Source organism: Nymphaea colorata, chromosome 7, assembly GCF_008831285.2.
Source record: "Nymphaea colorata isolate Beijing-Zhang1983 chromosome 7, ASM883128v2, whole genome shotgun sequence".
In the NCBI taxonomy this organism is placed as follows: domain Eukaryota; kingdom Viridiplantae; phylum Streptophyta; class Magnoliopsida; order Nymphaeales; family Nymphaeaceae; genus Nymphaea; species Nymphaea colorata.
The window spans coordinates 17,938,463-17,958,506 of record NC_045144.1 but is presented as its reverse complement, the minus strand read 5'-3'; the positions used below and the strand labels follow the sequence as shown (position 1 = coordinate 17,958,506).

The following is a 20,044-nucleotide window of genomic DNA, read 5'->3' as shown; positions in this document are numbered from 1 at the left end:
CGGGTCAACCTTTTCCAGAACCATATCAATAAGTAACACATATGGGCAGGGATGTCACTGGATCGAAAATATAGAAGTACCACCAAAATCATCCTTGATGTACACATGGAATGGGTATGCTGAATGGAAGATACACTAAAAAACATAAATTTTGTCCTCTTTACTTTTATCCTATGGTGATTTTGGGATTTGGGTGGAGAACGAGATACCCATCAACTAAGCATCGCGCACCGTTGTTTGTAGTCCAGAGAAATAGCACCCACCATAATTTTACCGGTCCTCGACCATACTCCTGTGGACACACATGGTATCTTGAATGACAAGCGTTCAATTGAAAGGAAACTTATTAATAAAGCATGAAGATTGAGAAAGATTAGTAAAGATTGTATTGCATGAAATGAGAGTTGAAATTCAGAAACTGAATAGAAAAGAACAAAAGAAGCTGCTGATAATTTATTGCTGCCTAGATTACTAGCGAAACGCATAGGGCATTGGGTGAAGGCATGCAGAACGAGAAGTTTATCACGTTTCTTGAGCGCGGGGAAACGGCATAAGCATAGTGAGTTCTCAATTGAACACCAGGATGAAGGTGCGGATCTCCATGGGACCCAACTCCACCACCAACTTGATTGGGTCCACAGGTCCTCCTCTCACCACAGCCTCAGCATTGTGCGAGCCCTCTACGTTCCACACCAGTCTCTTCCTCTCCATGGCTTCTCTCTCTTGATTGGCAGATAAGCTCAGTTCTGAAATTTTGCTGATCTGTAAATGCATGAAAATTCCGTTGTGAGAGAGAAAGAGAGAGAGAGCACCATCTCTATGACCTCTGTTTCCTGTGCATTCACTTACAATTTTACAGAAGAAAAAGACTCAAGCAAATGTCATAAAATGTGGAACAAATGTGAAAGGTCAACAAAACTATACTTGATACTCATAGACTAATAATACCGTACTGAAGATTGAGATGCTTTGACCGATTAAGTACTGTGTTTTTCTGCAATTAATGCTTTTACATGGATTCACATCAAAAGACCAATCTGGATTTGTCAAGTAAAAGGTAAAAATGGTCTTTGTTAATCACAGCAATTTAAGTGCTATATGCTAATTTCCTAAACAGATACTGAGGGTCGCTTGAAAAATGCAATCACAATATTGGGCTTCAAGTCCAATTGAAGCCAAAGCTTTTACCTTCTTATTACTGAAGAGCTTTCGCAAGTCAACCGATGCCATCATAGAAAGATCCTTGTCTTCGCTCAACTGGAATATAACACCAGAAAAATTCAGAAGCCAAGAAACGTGCAGATGTAGAAAGATTGTGCAAAGCATGACTGCAGGAAACAATAGTCAGTTAAAGGATCTCAGAAATTATTGGAAGTCTTAGTAAACTCAGAACGGTAAAATGACAATATGGAATTACCAGACCAACTAATCAAGAGTCATAAATGATATATATAATTTGAGATAGAAAAATCCACTCGTGATCCCATTGTTTATTCACAACCTAACCATATGGTGCTACTAGTACCACTTCAACAGTGAGGTAGTAATATATTGATCAGTGGTTGCTAACAGATATATGTCAAGAGTAAAAGTCAATGGGAAAGACACATCACAGGAATACTTCACTTTGATTTCCATCCCTTAAAAACCATTACTGAAACAGAATACAACAGATGAAAGAAGCGGTGTGAACTTCTCTAGTTACTGGCAAGGCATGTTAATCAATGAGTGACAAACCTTTTCCCAATCATTCTCCAGGCAAGCAGCCTAAATGAAACCTAACCAAAAGAGGCAAAAAGATACCTCGTATAGGTGTGCCAATCGCAGCAGCACACTCCCATCTTTGAGTTCCTGCAAACAAACGGAAAATCAGAAATCCAAATGCCTGTACCTAAATACAAGAAATGTCCGATGGTACGCTTTAGGATCCACATTACAGGAAGCCCATGCTTCCAAAATTTCACATACGGTCACTGACTAAATTTTTAGGATCACTTAGTTGTTTTGTATATGATATCCTTTTGAGCCAGAAGCCTGAAGCATAAGAGAAGACATTGTGACTTCAAAATGAAAAGGAAGATCAATAGAACCATAACCACGTAGGCTAATTAAGCAGCATCTGCAAGTTTTTATGGTCCAGTCTTCATTTAATATGCTATTCAAGAATAAATGAAATCATATACCTCGAGTGTGATCATTGCCACATTATCAGGCAGGCTATAAGATGAATCAGTCACCGAAAATTTGGATACAGGAATCCTTAGTTCATCTCCATCCTGCCACAAAATCGTTGATGCTACTGGTATCACCTCAACATCAGTCATCACTAAAATTCAAATTTAAAACAAAAAGCTAACTGCACCTGCTCTGCAAATGCTAAAAGAATTGGTGAATATATCTCTTGACCCGTAGTACGACGCCACTTGGCCCCATGGCCCAACTGATTTATGTTGAGGTAAAATTTTCCTTGAACCTGTGAAACATCAGGTGGAATTTCCAATAATCAAAGCAGGCAATAAAAATGAAATTACATGAGAATGTGGCTCAAGAAAAAAGACCAAACAAAACCATGGGAAACTGAAAAGATCACAAAGTTCCCTACAAACATCCTAAGAAAACTTTGTTACGTTTGGGAACATTGAAGTTGGAAGGTATGGGTCAACAAGCCTGAAGAACAAGAACTACTGAAGCTTGAATTATAAACCGAAGGTTCTTCTTCCATCTAAAAGGACTCAAGACAAACTATTTGTTGATTAAAATGCGAATGGCCTATTGCAATAAGACAAAGGTAACAACCAGATTCTTTTAAGGCATTCCGAGAGGATACAAACTGGATGCTGACAGCAACTCGGGACAAAAGTGGAAACAGAAAATTTAAGTAAAAATTCAGGGTTATCCACAAGTTAATTTTAAAAAATATATATTCTTCTTTCTTACTTTTTTTTATTATTATTTTTCATGTTTTTTTCCCTTTCTCTTCCTATCTGCTGAGTCAGCGCCATGTTGCCTACCTTCTATGGTGTCAGCGGTTCTTCTTCTTCTTCTTCTTCTTCTTCTCTTGTCAGGAAATGTTGGAGAGATTGGTTCCCTCTTTACTACTAGACTAGTGATTTTATATACAAACTCTTAAGTAGCATTGAATTATTTATGTCATCGTTGTGCAATGTTATATGTAGTGGGAGAAGTATGTATGTTGCTTGATGTATAGTGATACCATTTTTTTTATTGCTTTTGATAGTTTAAGTATTACGTTTCTACATTTATCGATTTTCTTTTGGGAAACTGATTGAGTCATTGAACTGACTTAGACTACTTTCCAGACTAATCCTTTCAGGGGCTTGACTGATTCGTAACTGTGTTATCATTCTGAGTCTCCGACCATATAGGATCCAACTCAAGATGCTAAACTTGATTACTTCCAGAAGATGATTAAGGGGGAAAAAAATGTTCAGCATGTTAATGATTGTTTACTACTTGAATCTCAGCCATTTTCTATTGTGTACAAAATTCTCTGAACCTAACAAAAGCAACATGGACAGGACATAGCTGCAAGTAACTGGATCTTGGTAGATTCTGAACAAGGTGATTGTTGTGTTCTTAAATAATTTGACTAAGAAAATCTGAAGTTGGCTACATTTTGTCTTCTAAATTATCTTTAAAGTAACATATATGTAACAAATAATACTTACAAAAATTTTATAGCAAATGTTTCTTTAAAGAAAATCCATGCAAATTGTCTGCAGCATCAACATCAAAGTATAGCACGTAGAATCTGCTAGGGGAGTCAAAAGATTTGCATGCATGGTGAAATATTTGTAAAGGCAGTATAGATTCATTTCATAAATTGGAAAATAGTGAAGTACGACCAGGACTAATCTTTGTATGTCTTTATAAAAAAATGTGTGAAGGTCTTGAAAACCAATTTTGGGTTTTCAATCCTTAACTGGAAAATAAGTTGTTAGATTTGTAAGTGTTGATGCCTTTTGGATTTTGTAAAATAAACATAAAAAGGGCAAAACTTCCAATCAGGCATGGCAACATAGGCAAGAAACTTTTTGCCACTGAAATTGCATCATATAGCAGCTGCAGTAGTTCAAATCCAGTCTCTTTCTTTAGTAATATAGAATCATAGATGACAACCAAAGAACACATATGAGAGAAAGAGAGAGAGAGACAGCATGGTTTACACATACCACTAATCCTTTGCATTCTTCAAGGACACAAACCGTTTCATTTAGTGGCTCTCCAACACCCCGTGAGTCATCATGAAGCAACCTCCTACATCACCATGAGAGCGGAGAGCTTAGGCTACCAAGCTATCTTGAAAATACATGTAAAAATTTTCTTTATGGCATAACACAGAAAAGGCCACCTGTGAAGCATCAATTCTATTTCTCCATCAACTACACTTGATCCTCCTATTGCTCGATCAACTAATACTGACATTTCAAGGCTGTCATCCATCACATACATCCCAAGATTCAACTGGAAGAGACAGAAAAAAGAATAAGGATAAAGAAACAGTTTTGGTACAAAAACACATGATTTTTATGACTTCTCATTAAGAATCTTATAAAAGCATTGGAGCAACAACAAGGTGAACCCGTTCTATATGAGCAGCCAAGGGCTGAGCCAGCCATTGGGAATGACCCAAATGACCAAGACTAAAGCTCCAAAATAATGCAGAAATAAATACAGTAAAGAAAAAATAAATATAAAAATGCATACTTAACCTATAAAGAATATATATTATTCTAATATGTATACATACATATACTAGGTATATACATGTACAAATGCTAGAATGGAAGTCATCCATATTTATATACAAGAGGGCTGGCCGAGCTAGCCACTGGCTAGTAACAAGGAGCTGGTCGAACAGTTAGCTCAGCTGGTCAAAGATCAACTTTGACCAGCTCAGAAAAATAGAAAAGAAGTCAAAGTAAAAATGAGAAGAAAATGGAGAACTACATTAAGAAAATCAGTATACAGAATACATTTATATCAAGTATATATATATATGTATATCATTTATATATGCATACATGGATAAGATAATTGTATTTACATAAATATAAAGAATACATACATTTTAACACCAGCATTTTTTTTCTTCCCCATTCTACCACTATTTCATTTGCCAACTTAGTTATGAAATGAGAGGAGGCTTGTCCCCAAGCAGGATTGCATTTTTCAGAAAGTCCAAAACTTATAATATCCAGGAAGTTTCTGCTGCAAAGCATATATCCAGTCGTCCTCATCGACTACTCATTATATAACAGTGCACAACTATAGAATCTCCTTTTCTGGAATTTGGTAGAAAGGACCAACCAAATAACCAAGCAAAGAAATTCATGAGCCATGGATGTTTATGTCACAATATTTAATAAAGAAAGAATGTGAAAACACAAGCTCTTTGGACAAGTTGCACGAGAACAAATTCATGGGAAAAACAAGCTCATTGACATCCTACCAAAAGCTTTTACAGGAAATAGTAATCTTGATAAAACTTACTGGATAGTAGTTTCCTGCTATTGGTTGGGTCACCTCCAGCTCCCAGTCTGCTCTAAAGTCCCGAATCTGCACATAACATGAATATTCGTGTAATTAATTACATAGGCAATGCTGCAAATGTAGAGGAGCAATGTAGTTACTAACATCAAGCACCTTTGGTACCTATTTATTCAAAGTGCCTAAGCAACTTAACAAGTTTTATGTCAAGGATGACGTAGGCACCAAAATAGTCATCTATTTGTATGTGCGGGTCAGTAGCAGTATGGCTTGAATCTCAGAACTGTGGCTATGCTACTGAATCCCGAAGAAGTGCCTCAGTACAATACATGCTATTATGCTGATTCTAGTAATGTTTTAAGAATTAAGTGTTCATCATTGATATGGTATTTCCATTTCGAGTCATGATGTCTCAACATCTACACATGCTCTCCAAGATTAACTGCCAGCTGTTTGATTTCAATACAGTGAAAACATGTAAAGATAGAAATTCACAAATTGAAACATGTTGAAATCTACAAAATGATAGAAATACAAATATAAATATCAAGAAAGAAACACTGGCAGAAGAAAAGTTGTCATGATCATCGGTTGTAGACGTTGCAGCTTTCTTGACAGACATGCCTAAAGACAAAAAAAGTAGTTTAAATATTGTGCGTGAACGAATTTTAACAACCAACTGGCTATCAAAATGAACCATCTGTGTATCACAGAGAACAACGCCAAAATATAACAGGGACATAGTTATAGGTCAAGATAATGAGATGAAATGCATTGGATACTTCTACATTTGATTAGGGAGGCACGCAATGTTGGACCAGCTTTGCTTTCTACCTATTTAAACTGCTATACTGTGGCAGCAAATTGAGACTTAAGACATCCCTGTTAACCGTTGAACTCACCCACTAAAAATCTGCCACTGAAATGGCTTCCAATTAAGTTGCATTTGATATGTTGTTTGCACATTTCCTACCCAAAACATCTTCACCCCATGCTTTCAGTGGTAGCAACATATATCGGTAGTTTGCTTCGACAATGAAGAAAAATAGATCTCTCTTTTAGATGTCCTCAATATGTTATTTTCATCCCACTTGATTATGAATGCAAGAAGAAAGATCAGTATGGCTGAAACAGAAGACTAGTAAAATCAAACCCTTTTGAGGAAATCCCGCCCATTAGAGTCTGTGTAGAATGTCTTGTCAGTCATCATACTAGTGGCAATCTGGGTAACAACTTCTTTGCCGATTCCATCATCCACAGGTATGGGACCAATCTGCATCAAGGTAGCAAAATGGTACAACTATGAAATCACAAACTCAAAAGGAACATAGCTATATTCAGGTAAAAAAGGAATGTATTCCTATAAGTGGTACTTTGGGTATTTAAAAGAGTAGACTTACAAAGAACTCAACCTCAGCATGCTCCTTTTCCTTGAATATCCTAGTTATCTGTGTGGTGTCAATTCGATCATAAGCATGAATAAGAGTCCTATTTAGTTAGTGGAACTAAAATTTGAAACCATAATATAGTCAGCAATAAAAATCTGAAGACAACCAATCCAACAGATAGAAAAAAAAAATATTTGGATGTCTAGCATATTGAAGAAATTAAATTTGAATGATTAATGAAAAATGTTTATGTTCATGTGGACCATGGAAGTACCTGATATATCCAAGGACTAAATTCTTGATGCACTTCCTCTAATATGGGTCCACGAATTATGGTCACTGGTATCTGAAATTGTAGAGCAAATTTGACCATTGAAAGTCAACGAAATGAACCAACCGGCGAATGTTGCATCAAATTCTCATGAAAGTGTAAAGAACCTGTCCTGCAGAACTTGCTGAGATTGTGCCATTTGGTCGAAATACATATGCACCAGAGGCCTTCGATAACAGATATAAAATGACAGATCAGCAAAGCAGCAGTATGAGGAGGAAAAAAAAAAAAAAGGTACGGAGACATTATTCCAAGAGATTCTGAGCATTGAGTATCATAAAGATTCTATTCTTCGGCATGTCAATTACCTGTGGATCTCTGTCAGTTCCAGCAAACCCCGCATATGAAATATATGATTGTTTCACTGACACATCCACCTTGCAGGCAGGAAACTAAAGTAAGCAAACGAAACTGTTTTATGCATATATTTGCAAGCTCAAGTTCCAAACATATTCAGATGCAGAGCCAATCAATATCTTTTACCATAAGTTGCACAAACCTCACAAGCAAACACATGAAAAAAGCTGAAACCAGTTCATTTTCAAATTGAAAAGAAAATAAATAGCTAAAACATCTAGCTTGGTACTAGCAAACATACATACTTATATATATATATATATATATATATATATATATATATATCTATATATATATATATATATATATATATATATATATATATATATATAAGTAAAATGTGATTGAACTCAATATGTACAACATGTTACAGAGAACAGTTAGAACAAAAAAAGTGCAAAGATCACCCTTAGCTCCCATAACAGACAAGATCAATGTTGTAAAATGCGTAAAATGACCATATCAGTCAGGCCCAAAATTACACAGAAATCTAACATAACATAATCTAAAAGATAGCAAATTTAGTTTCTAATATGACAAAATCACAAAAAAAAATAGTGATGATATAACTACACGAAAATAAAAAAAAAAAAGGAAAGAAAGAACTCATTATGAAAAACATGAATTTCATAAGCATAATGGCATAGCGAAATAACAAATATATGCTACTTATGACATGCATGTTTTCATTAGAAGTAGTAGCAATTTAAAATTGACCACTTAAATTGCTCTGAATACTTAAATGAGGGTCAACTAAACAAGTTCTGTTGTGTATAACCTACTCTTAGGAGTCTTGAAACAACTTAACGGTCACAAAATTTGACATGTTTTAGTTTGGCGGATAGACATAGGCTCTTATATGAAGATTGAAGAACCATGCAAGCTCTAATTTTGTTGCATGAAATGAATTCTAATTTCTTTTTTCTTTTACAGTAAATGTATGAATCTCCTCTATGACAAACTTGAAATTCAGAATTAAAAAAATTCATTTAACTTCCACAAAGAAAAAAAAAACTTTTTGTTGGTGCTTTTTGTAATTTGAAGATGTAACATAAGATCTGCTTAGTATTGTACCATAATGCAAGATATAGGGGCATATCATAAGTTATACCAAATGCAGTGTAGCTAGATCCCTCAAATTAGATCAGGGGTGTAATACATTTTTCTTAATAGTTATGTTACATAAATTAATGATGGTATGATATGCTATGTTATGCATAACACTGGATAAAATAACAATTTCTGCCAGACAAAGTAGAAAAGAAATCATAAAGTATAAGCAGAAAAGAAATAAACCTTTAACAGCATCTCAATGCACAAACTCATAAGAGATATATGAGTGGAAGGAAGACTGAAAACTATCACACTCATAACCTAAGCATCTCCAGGTGATATACAAACCCAAAGTGACAAAAAATTTACGAAGTGTAATTGCACGGTGATAAAGAAAGAATTGTTGGAAGCTGATATTGCATATACCAACTCTAAAAGGAAATGAGTTATCATGAGCATAAGACAAGTACACAAGTGATTTACTCCAAATTAGAAAAAACAACAGTTATTAGGAACAACAGAAAGTATAACACACCAAACTCTTCTTGTTCAACAGTCGAGAAAGCTTTCCATCTGCTGAATAAATCAACTTCAAATTCCCTTGTCCAACTTCAATATTATCTGTACCTTGATGAGGAGATACTGTTGACAAGGTTGATATTTTCTCTGCATGAATGAAATGGAAAATCATCTCAAGCAAGCAAATGATAATTTGAAGTTTTGAACAATCATTTTCATGGTGCAAAAACAGGGCATACACACCTTCTTGCTCAAATGACTTCCCTCTTGCATCTTCTATGGTGTAAGTGCTGAAACCCAATGGTGGCACAGCTACTGCAAATGCAAGCCAAAATCTTGGTGCATTGCTCGGGGATAAACCAGTGTATGCCCTGACATGAAAGTTTCTCATGCCAACAGAGGCATTTGATAGAGGCCAAATTTGTGATTTGATTGCCATTCCATCAGAATCTCGAACAATTACTGATTCACTGCTAATCTGAAAAAAAAAAATCACATGGATCAGCTGTTTAGCCTATACAGAAGAAAGAAGTCATCAAGCAAGCACACACTCTGTAAGTTTGTCAAGGAAATTTAACCAAAATAGTTGTGTAAGATTATGTGGTAGATGGATTCAAGTACTCAGAGATAAGCACGTTCTCATATCAAGTTGGAAGATGAATTCCAGTAAGGTAGCCTATGTCACACAAGTGTGGGGCACGAGTGTGGGTGCAGCTGCAGCAATTTTCAGAAAACATATTATGTACATTGTAAAATTTTCCACAAACAAAATTTTCTCAGTTGTTGACTCAGGTGTGGCACCCTTTCTGAAGAACAGTATATTGGTGCACAATAATGTACAAGGAACTACATCTTTGTTCATTGTGAATGAATAAGCAGAAAAATATTTGAAGCTTAATCCCTGAAGAAAAAGTATATAAAGATCCCCTCTATGTTTCTACTGCATTTATTCGAGGAAGAAGTGTTCCTAAACCAGTCAAGGCAATTTGGGTTGCCGTAAGAAATTAAGAATGGCATTAAGGAAACAAACAGAGTTTGATGCAGCATCTATCCTGAACTACTTGCTTACAGCCCACAAACTATGAAAGAAGCAGGTAGCCTACACCAGCCAAAAAATTGTTTGTAACAAATGATGTTGTTTGATAGAGAATGTGATTAAGGATACTTAACAGGGATCTGAACTACGTCCACTCTCTTCCATCCAAGTGAATTATAAGCAACTACAACCTATATCAAACAAGAAAAGATGTTAGTAATTTGAAACAAGAGAAGCAAAAAAATGATGTTTTTTCTTCAGTATGGTGCTTCCAAGAAACAGCTGACCAGGGCCTCACCAGTTTCTTTTTCAGATTGCGTTCTGATGGGGGACAGTAACTTATGTTCAAGTGTGGGCACTGCCAAAGGATAGAATAGATGACAATGGAACATGTATATTAGTTCAAAAAAAAGTGTCTACTTATAATCATCCAGTTCATGTAGCAAGCAGGGAACGGTAGTCCAAAATAATATACTAATTAGCCTATTGTTACTCCATGCTTTACATGAACAACAAATTGAACTTATGGATACATGAAAAAGAAATTCTAACACAGGCACATCAAAAACCATTTCTAATGAACTTTTTTCAAAATATCTGTGAAGTGATTTAGTAAAAACTGAGAAAAAAATAGTCATTTTCAGAAAAAAGGAATAAAAGAAAGAAAGGAGCAACAAACTTTAAAAATGAAGAACAACAACCAATACCAAGTATAGCTTAACAACATTTTTTTTTTCAAATTTAACTTCAACAATTAACATCGAAAAATTTAGTGGGAGCATTGCTGAGCACCGTATTAATTGCAGTTCATAATTTCCTTGCATTTGGAGTGAATTCATTCTAGCTATAAGCTTCATTCTAGTTCAGCCCTACATCATGAAATTGAATGTTAAAGCATCCAGTTCTCATTTACCTACTTTAGAAGGCAGACACGAAAATTTTCAGCAACAAACATAAACTTTTTGGCTTGTCAAGAGCCACCCTAAAGAGAACCAAAAATTAGAAAGAAAAAAAAATGTGTATAACTAAATTTTAAGGGCATCACACGAGGAGAATAAAAGGTAATTCGCCCTTCTTCTGCCCAAAATTCAGGTTTAAATTAGATACTAGTTTAATCATAAAAAGGGAGTACATAACACCTGACAATCAAAGTGCAAACTAGACAATTTTTTTGGTCCATATTGGATGCACATTTTCTCTGACAGTTATATGTCTACTTTCTATACGACAAGTTTAAGTTTAACTCCTTGGCCATGTTCGCACATTCAGGTGCACAAAAGAGAAAACCTTTAGAAGAAGGCATTTTTAGTCATAGACATAGATACACTTCCTATAGACCACAAATTTATTGTGATAAAAATGAGACAATGATTTGGCAGGAAGTATAACAATAACTCATATACATCACGAATTTATCATAAATATGCTTCCTATTCCAGAAAGCTTCTTCTCATTTGTTGTACATCTGAAAATAAATACTAGCAAATAATATATGCTAGCAAATTTATTCTTTCCCAAACTGTCTTGTCAAAATATTTTCAGTAGGTATATTTTCATTTGTCATCTTTATTGTAGCCAAACATCAACTTTTAATATGGAGAAAGAGGAACTAAAAGCTTAGGTCTTATTGGTTCTAATGAAAAAGGGATGCCACTGAGAACTATGACAGGCAGTGGTTCTTCAGCATCTCTTTGGCCTCTTACTGGAAGAAAATTAAGGTTGACATATAAGCATCAGCCCAATACTGAAACATGGAAGAAGTGAATGTGTGGAATTTGGAAGTTTCCAGATTTGGAATATGAACAACTAAAAGTGAGTAGGATCAATAAAGTCTATTGGCTTGGATTACATCCAGTCAATGCTAGATAAGGTAAGCCTGCTTATCCTAGCTTTCCATAGCCTTATCTTTGCCAAAGCTCTAGACAAAATTTGCTTGATCCCAACTAGGCCGCCCAGCTTCAAAATGGAAACTTCTCAAATGTCCTTTACTGTCACTTTACATCTTAATTATTTTCTTTGGTATGGGACTTTTTGGCATGGATAGCCCAATGAACTCTTTATGCCTTTCTCTAAGACTTGGTGTCAATTGTCTTATTAATTTGAGCACTATTATCAAATTTAAACTTAGAAATAAGTAAAGAAAGAGATATCCTGATGCAAAAAGTGCTCAAGGAGCTCAGAGTTGATATAAAATTTTCAACTTATATCTTAAAATATGTTCCAAATACTACAGATAAATAGTGGATTAGAAAAAGGTAGAGTCACTTGTCTGAGAGAATAGAACGTGCAAAAGTAAGCTTGCATTACCACATTATCATGAGTTATTGAAATTTAAGGCAAGAAGCACAGAGACACAGAGATTATTCAAAGATACTTTGTGATGACTCATTAAAATTAAATGAGCCAGAGGTCCAACATTTACGCATGTTATTTAGAGTGAGCCAAGGACGTGGTGGTCTACTTGCACAATAAACTATGAATGCTAAAACAGTCAACATATGTCCCTGTGGAAATTGCAATCTCTATTTAAGGTGTGTTCACATAAGCTTGTTACATCAAGCTTATGCATTTATGGCCATATCCAAATTAGTGTCATGTTTTGGGCAACTGAGTTCCTTTCCCGGTTATAATATATGTGAAAGTAAAGCAATATGTCAGGAGGAACTTTAAGCTGTTATATGTGCAATAGTATCTACAAGTTACTTAGTAAATTAAGAACTTTATTACCTGTTCAAACTTCATCTCCCCATTTTTGCAACTAGTATTTGACTTTCCCTCTGTTATGCAGGCAAATGCCACATTAACTACTTCCTCTGCCTGCAGATCAATGTAACCAAAAAAACAGAAAAGTAAATAAACAAAGAGAAAATAGAAAGTGAGTAGAACAGTGTGACAAGCTATGTACCTCTGAGTATCCAATTGCTAAACGTTTAGCATAATCATTGGCTACATGCTGTTTTTCGGTACCAGAAATGGCATCATGATGCTGATTGATTGCTAGAGCATCAGCCAAAGAATCTGAATTTGGTCCTGAATTGCTTCTTCCTTGAATATATTCAAGTTGCCTTGCAGCCTGATAAGGAGAACTTTCAACGTTCTGCAATTTCCTCGTATGTGTTCTCATGCGAAAGCATGCGTGACAGCTAAAAACAAACAAACATTCTTACCAAGTAATAGCCACTCATGGCTCTTACATAGCGCTTGAGGGCTGGCCTGCTAGTGAAGTACCCAGTCCAATACGCATTGGCACGGTCTGCATACCTAAAAAAATTTTAAAAGTCTTCATCAATTGACCAGATTAAAGAAAAAAAATATAATACAGAGAGAGACAGAGAGATAGGGTAATATAGTCTAACAAAAAGAAGATTTTACTCACGGAAAAAAATCATCAGTCTTTAGTGGCCATAACTCACGTGCGGCATGTTTTGCATCAGTATAAATGGATGGTGTTGAATATAGGGCATTGACTCGTCCATCCTAACAGTAGAGTAATTAAATTTTGACAAGCAGAGAAATCCAAGACAGGAAACTTGAAAGTCATGAAAATTAAAGCTGGCAAATGACTTCCTAAATAAGCTATTCAGAAAATATATGTCAGAATTGCAATCAGACTGAAAAGTTGCAGGTAAATCAGAAACAGAAAGCAGTAAAATTTTTAAGGATTTGCAAACCTGGAAGGATGTATAAAGTGGTAACAGGGATCACTTAGGAATCAATACTTGAAATCATATAACTCAAAAATTGAGATCCCTGAAAAAGTTGTGACTCTTGAATTCTTAAGAGGATGAAGGTTTATGAAGTTGGGAAGTGGGAATCCTATTTGAGATTGAGGCTCAAAACATGAATTCACTTATACATTTTTGTGATTTTGTTGGCTTACAGGACTATGAAGCTATATACATGTTGAATCCTCATTTTGTTTGTCTAAAAATCCCTTTTTCTGAATGGCATGTTGAAAACTAATTGTTTTCATGAATATGATGATGCAGGATATGTGAGTTTCAATTTTTGTTGTTCTTCTGAAAATATGGTTTCTTTTCAGAGACAGCTTAAAAATGGATTTGAACCCAAACCCAGGATCTCTTGATGAAGACACTGTGACTCCAGAAAACCCAGATATTAGTACAAAGGTGTGCCTCCAATGCCTATCACATTAAATTGTCGAAACAATTAGCTTTTATTAATGCCTACTGCTCATTACATTATTTGAGAAACAATACTTCTTATATAAGTAAGAATACCTGACTCCTTTATGCAAGTATGACAATTTAAGAACATATACAAAAAGCACAACTACCACCAAAACATCCAGAAACGACTGTAGTGTGATACAATCCACACCAAAATAGTTGATGATAGATAAAAGAAGACAATGACAAGGCTTCTCATGCCTTTTAGCATGCATTTCTCTGACCTCCTGTATGACCAGCCACTCCATGGGTAAAGTAGAATATCAGTTGAAGAAATACCTTGTTTACATAATGAATAAGCTTATCCATCTGCTTGAACCAAGTATTTGCATATTGATACTTGAAATCTGTTCCCATAGTCCACATTATATGATTTGTGCGAGTTACATTGGCCTGAAAAAGTAAAGGTCAACAGCTAAAGTTAAACTCCCTTTGTTGAAAGTCTAAACAAATGTCAATAAACTATGGACCAGATAAGTCGTCTGCAAGCATCTGGGGGGTTGTGCCACCATAAAACAAGGGCTGAGGAATAATTTCCTTAGCTGTTATTTATTTCTAAAACTTGTTGAACAAGAAAAACAGATTGGTGCTAACGTCCTTACGAACTGTATACATGCAAGTCAGTAGGTTTGGAACCAAAATTTTCTAAAAGATTATTGCTAGAATTTTGTCATGCATGTCCAGTTTTCACAAACTTTTGTGCACTATTAAAAAAATAAATGCTGGTCATCACTAGTTATAGAGATATTTGTTTTTCTTTCATCATTCTAAATGTACTGCATGAGTGGCCTAAGAGAGTAATTTTGATTATTTTAATTGCTACCTTTCAAAAAAAAAGGATATGATTATATTTTTTGGTTTTCTGCAATATAAACAGCATAAGGAATAGCATATATTATAAATATGTAGCTTCCAGAGCATGCTTTGCACTATTCTCACTGATGCAAAATTTTTAGTAGGCTTGGCATCTACAGGCTTGCAACAAGAAACCCCAACGATTGGCAACAGGCCTACAACCCATTCCTTTCTCTTGATATTAATTTAAAGTTCCTGACCCGGAGCACCAGGCCATAAGGCGAGGGGCACAGTTTGTTCAATTAAATCTGTTGAGAATAATCAAATTTAGATAAGAAGCTACATCCGGAACGTAGACAGGCGGTTTATGTGAAAGCAAATCCAGAAGCATTAGAGGATACAGCCACACTCGTTAATGGTTATGCCTGGAAAGCATTTCACTTTATTTCATCACTACCGGACACCTTAATGGTTTCTTCTAATCTATCGTCAGTTTAAGAATGGAGTTTCACTGAATTTGCAAGAATGGGGAAAATGGACCAAACTTAAAAAGTGGCGGATCAAGGACCTTATTCTTCCGTTTATGCAACAGCAAGCAATACTCAAATATCTCATAACCGGGACAGCTTTGCTAATCTTTCAGAATTTTTACTACTACTTACTAGTTGCGCAATCTCCAATTTTACTGGATCCGTTAGTTCATTACATGGGCCTCGCTAGAAAGCCAATTCGTCAAAGATTCACATCAACTGCTCAAAATGTCTTTTTGTTATTTGAAGTTTATACATGCATAACTATAGACTGCAAAAAGAAATTGAAATCGCATATGGATATAGACCTTTATTACGAATATGAAAAGTCAAAAACACTGAAGAAAAAGTCACCATCTAAGCATTGCTTGAAAAAGTAGACTCCACACAAGCGTTAGATTACGGCAGGAGTGCGTTAGATTACGGCAGGAGTGCAAATTACAGGGGCTGAGTGACAGGAATAATACATGGAAAGAAAACGAAAATCGAACTGCGAAGCATGTGGACGTTACCTGTGAAATCGCTGCCTTGACGAAGTCCTCGACCCGCTTGTGGACGTTATAATCAAACAACGAGACATCGTCCTAGAAATAGAACAAAAAACATGAATATGGGCGTCTGCATAAGCGCAACAAACTATGGATACAAACCTGAACGGTTGGAGAGTGGTCGTTCACTTCAAAGTAGAAATGATGCGGTGGTTCATAATTCCCATCAGGAAATGCACCAGTAAAAACCTGGAAGAAGACTGATTGTTAAAGCTGACGTTCACTTAATACGTAGAGAAGACTGCTGCTTGGGAACTCAGATGCACACCTTATAAACCAATAAATAAACAAATAACAAATCCTGTTCTTAGTCCAGGCCATCCAATATCGTTCAGATAAACCCCATGATATACTTACTTGTGAGGATGACCCGAAGGTTTTAGAACCCTGCCACACAAACTCCAGATTCTTGTGATCTCTCCGTCTTTGTCGATCTTGATAGTCGATTCGAGCAAAAAAAAGGGAGTCAAACCCAACCTGGAAAGGAACATGGAAGCATGAACAAAAGAACCTACTCATTTACAATCACTTCCTTTGTTTTTCTGCACATTTACAATATGCATTTCAAAATTCCACATGTACCAGTCACAAAAAACATGACTCTTTTTTTCTGTCTCCATATGTCAGTGGTTTTTCTTCGTGAAAAGAAAAATCAGTAGAAGGAGAGTAAAATGCTTGGTAACTGTAGTTTTTTCCAAAAATTAGTGAAACATTATTGCTTTGCTCCATCAAAGCAGGAAAGAGTTACAATTAGAAGTGTGGTGCGTGGGATATCAGCTAGGACAAAGATTGGAGGGAGGAGGGAGATTGAAACAAGAAGATAACCATGACAGTCGAGAGACTCTCAGACCACCACTTGGAACTAACCGTGACAGTTTACATGCTATTTGTAGTCAAGTAACAGAATTGGCGTCATTTATCAGACCATCCAGAAAAATTTACCCGGAAATAGTTCTTAAAAAGCACAAATCACTAGGCATAGTCAGAACGTTAATATGGGTACCTATGGCTATGCAATTTCCCATAAGCTAATTCAAATAGTAATTCCGGAAAGAGTGGTAGCAAATGTAGTTCACATAAGGGAAGTATGCTTTTCCATCATAATTCTAGTTTACAAACAGAAAACGGGACAATACAATTTTTTTATTATAGATGGCACCATTGTGCAGTTTTACATACTCGACAGGAATTATTTGGGCATTGATTTTAAGAAGATTTTAAGTTGAAAAAAATGAAAACCTGTTTGTATTTTCAGAAGACCAAAATGCCCTTCAAAGAAGGTAACAAATTTCAATTAAGGAAACTCATTTGCTTTCTGCATTGAATTGAGAGGTACTTCAGTCTCTTTAAAATATACCTGACTTTTCATTTTTTTCAACTTAATACCCACCATTAGATTTCTTTAAAATTAAGAACATATACAATTCTTATCACATCTGACATACGAAGGTCTGATAGTATATATATATATATATATATATATATATATATATAATAAGGCCCTTTGTTTTTTCCAAAATCTACTCAAACTAAGCATCATACAGGCAACACGTTCTTTGCTATTGAAAACAGAAATTCCATGAGCAACTCCGGGACACGAGCAACCCCAGGAAAAGGGAAAACCATAATCACCTCTGCACTAAGCAAGTAAGCCTGCACTGCCGAATGCCCAAATGGGTCAATCTGCCAACCAACTCTTGGTATCTGGCCGAACTCTTCCTTAATAAACCGATGGCCGAGAGTTGTCTGATCGATCATGTCAATATAATGAGCAGCTGCTTCCTCATGCATGCACATACCGCCATTTCTGGACAACAAAAGAAAGACAGAAAACAGTCAATTAACTAAATCTACTGCTTCTACCATCCACAATCCAAATCGACCAGAACACAGTAAACGGGGACGCCTATTTCATAATTGGTCTGCAGTTAAATTATGAAGAAAGAACAATTCTTACATGAATTCAAGTCGACCTGCACTAACAAGCACCTTCGTAATCTTCTGCACCCTAGGGCTCTGCTTCCTCCACCAACGCTGGAAAAACGCCTGCAGTATTCAAAAAATAGATTACGTTCCTCGCAAGGAAAAGAAAGAAAGGAGGTATAGCTTCCATCCTAGATGGATGCAGGGCACAAATATCCGCATGTTGTAGCCATTTATTCAGCTGCAAATATCTGCATGTTGTAGCCATTTATTCAGCTGCACGCATATGAGGAAAACACTTTAGGCGCCACAAAGAAAGAGGAAACTCTAGTGCCAGAGAGCAAAATTGCCTGTTCTGCAAAGACAAATTTCCGATTCTTATCCGCTAGCAATGCCAAAAATACGGAGTCCAGTACATTCTCTACACACGCTCCCTGCAAAAAAACAGGGGTAGAAGAAGGTCATAATCGTTGAATTGGCCTTCATCGGAAAGTAAGTAGACATATAGAGAGAAAAAGAAGCAGAAGAACATCGAACGTCCCATTCAAATTCCGAGAAGTACCATTGCAGATCAGCCTCAGGGAGCACCAATTACTGAGACTGGTTGGCCTCACGGCCACCTTATTGATACCCGAATTTCAACCACGTGAAATCACTCAGAACCCAAACAAAATTTCCCGCTAAATCAAACATATTAAGAAGACATTCCTAAATCCTAAAGAAAATCACAGCAACAGAGACACATACGAGGGAGAGAGAGAGAGAAAGAGAGACCTGAATCGAGTTGTTGGTGCCGACAAAGTACTGATCGATAGTCTTTAGCCACCCGACGTCATCGTGGCTGTGCGGCACCAGATGCACGTTGAGCTTCCCGGACACGATCCCAGCCGTCGTATTGTAAGCAATGTACCCGCCCTCAGCTCCCGCTGCCAGCGACGCCACCACCATCGCCATTACCGCCACCGCTAAAGCTACAGGCCGCGCCATTTAGCCCACTCACGGCGCAACGCCGGACTGTCACAAGAGGACGGAAAGGAACGAGATCCCCGAAATGCCTACGCCTCCAACTCTCCTAGCTACCGGGAGCTCGACGAGACCGTAAATCCGTAATTACCGAAAATCACCAGAATCCTCCTGTCGATCCCTGCTCAGCGACTACGGAACGGGACCTTTTGACGATCGGAAACGCAGTGCCGGTAATCGGAAGTCCAATCAACGTGGAATGGTGAAAAAACAAGTGACGGATTCGAAAATCCAAGACGAACGGTAGAACTGAGATGAAAGACACTGAAACCAGCTCCGAGTACAATGAAATTCAACAACGCTTCAAGAAAGTAAGAAAGGAAGACCTTCCAGCTGTTGACATCATCTTCTCTAACAGATGGATAAGGAAGACGCCATGAGAATGCAAACGGATCCCCCCTGTCAGAGAAAGAGCGGAGGAGAGCCCAGCGCACAAACTGAGTCATCTGCAAGCAAAAAGGGAGGGAAATGGGAAAATTTGTCCGTTGCGGTGACGGGAATAGAAGATCATCAAGAAACACCCCCGATTTCTCTCAAATTTACGGAAACATTGTCCATTGTCGGTAGCTTATGCGGCATGCTTTCAAAATGAAATGTTTCAGTTAAGGACAACAATTTTGCTCTAATCGTAAGAACGCATCAGGTTAAATCTAAGCCTTTCCATTTTACTGTAGGGGCATTTTGGTAACCTTGTAGGGTTTTTCCTCGGGTTCCACATTTGCCCTCATCGGCGGGAGAGTCTTCTAGTTTTTTACCAACTATGGGCATTTTAGTCATTTTACTTCATCCCCTTCTTACTGTTCAATCTATATATCTTTTTTTTTTCCCTTTCCTACTATA

At 36.6% G+C, this 20,044-nt stretch overlaps 1 protein-coding gene across 1 annotated transcript; it reads right to left on the bottom strand.

Moving 5' to 3' along the window:
* Positions 1-363: 363 nt before the first annotated feature.
* Positions 364-19,640, bottom strand: LOC116257574 (alpha-mannosidase At3g26720-like). Its single transcript, XM_031634462.1, has 29 exons — positions 18,956-19,640; positions 18,532-18,615; positions 18,216-18,304; positions 17,891-18,065; positions 16,616-16,735; positions 16,361-16,447; positions 16,223-16,294; positions 14,665-14,778; positions 13,572-13,672; positions 13,363-13,456; positions 13,101-13,268; positions 12,923-13,012; positions 10,494-10,553; positions 10,330-10,386; positions 9,403-9,637; positions 9,176-9,306; positions 7,539-7,607; positions 7,338-7,397; positions 7,174-7,245; positions 6,912-6,959; positions 6,665-6,784; positions 5,515-5,580; positions 4,373-4,485; positions 4,194-4,278; positions 2,363-2,473; positions 2,184-2,276; positions 1,804-1,851; positions 1,189-1,257; positions 364-762 (listed from the first exon to the last, which is right to left on the bottom strand). Exons 1-29 carry the CDS (start codon positions 19,166-19,168, stop codon positions 568-570), a joined length of 3,039 nt encoding a protein of 1,012 aa, XP_031490322.1. The 5' UTR covers positions 19,169-19,640; the 3' UTR covers positions 364-567.
* Positions 19,641-20,044: the final 404 nt, after the last annotated feature.

Excerpts from the sequence above, each read along its gene's own strand:
- LOC116257574 (XM_031634462.1), bottom strand. The coding sequence starts at position 19,168 with ATGGCGCGGCCTGTAGCTTTAGCGGTGGCGGTAATGGCGATGGTGGTG. Across the intron at positions 9,638-10,329 it reads TGGACGTAGTTCAGATCCCT|ATTAGCAGTGAATCAGTAAT; the intron begins GTTAAGTATCCT and ends TTTTTTTTTCAG. Across the intron at positions 4,279-4,372 it reads ATAGAATTGATGCTTCACAG|GAGGTTGCTTCATGATGACT; the intron begins GTGGCCTTTTCT and ends ATGGTGATGTAG.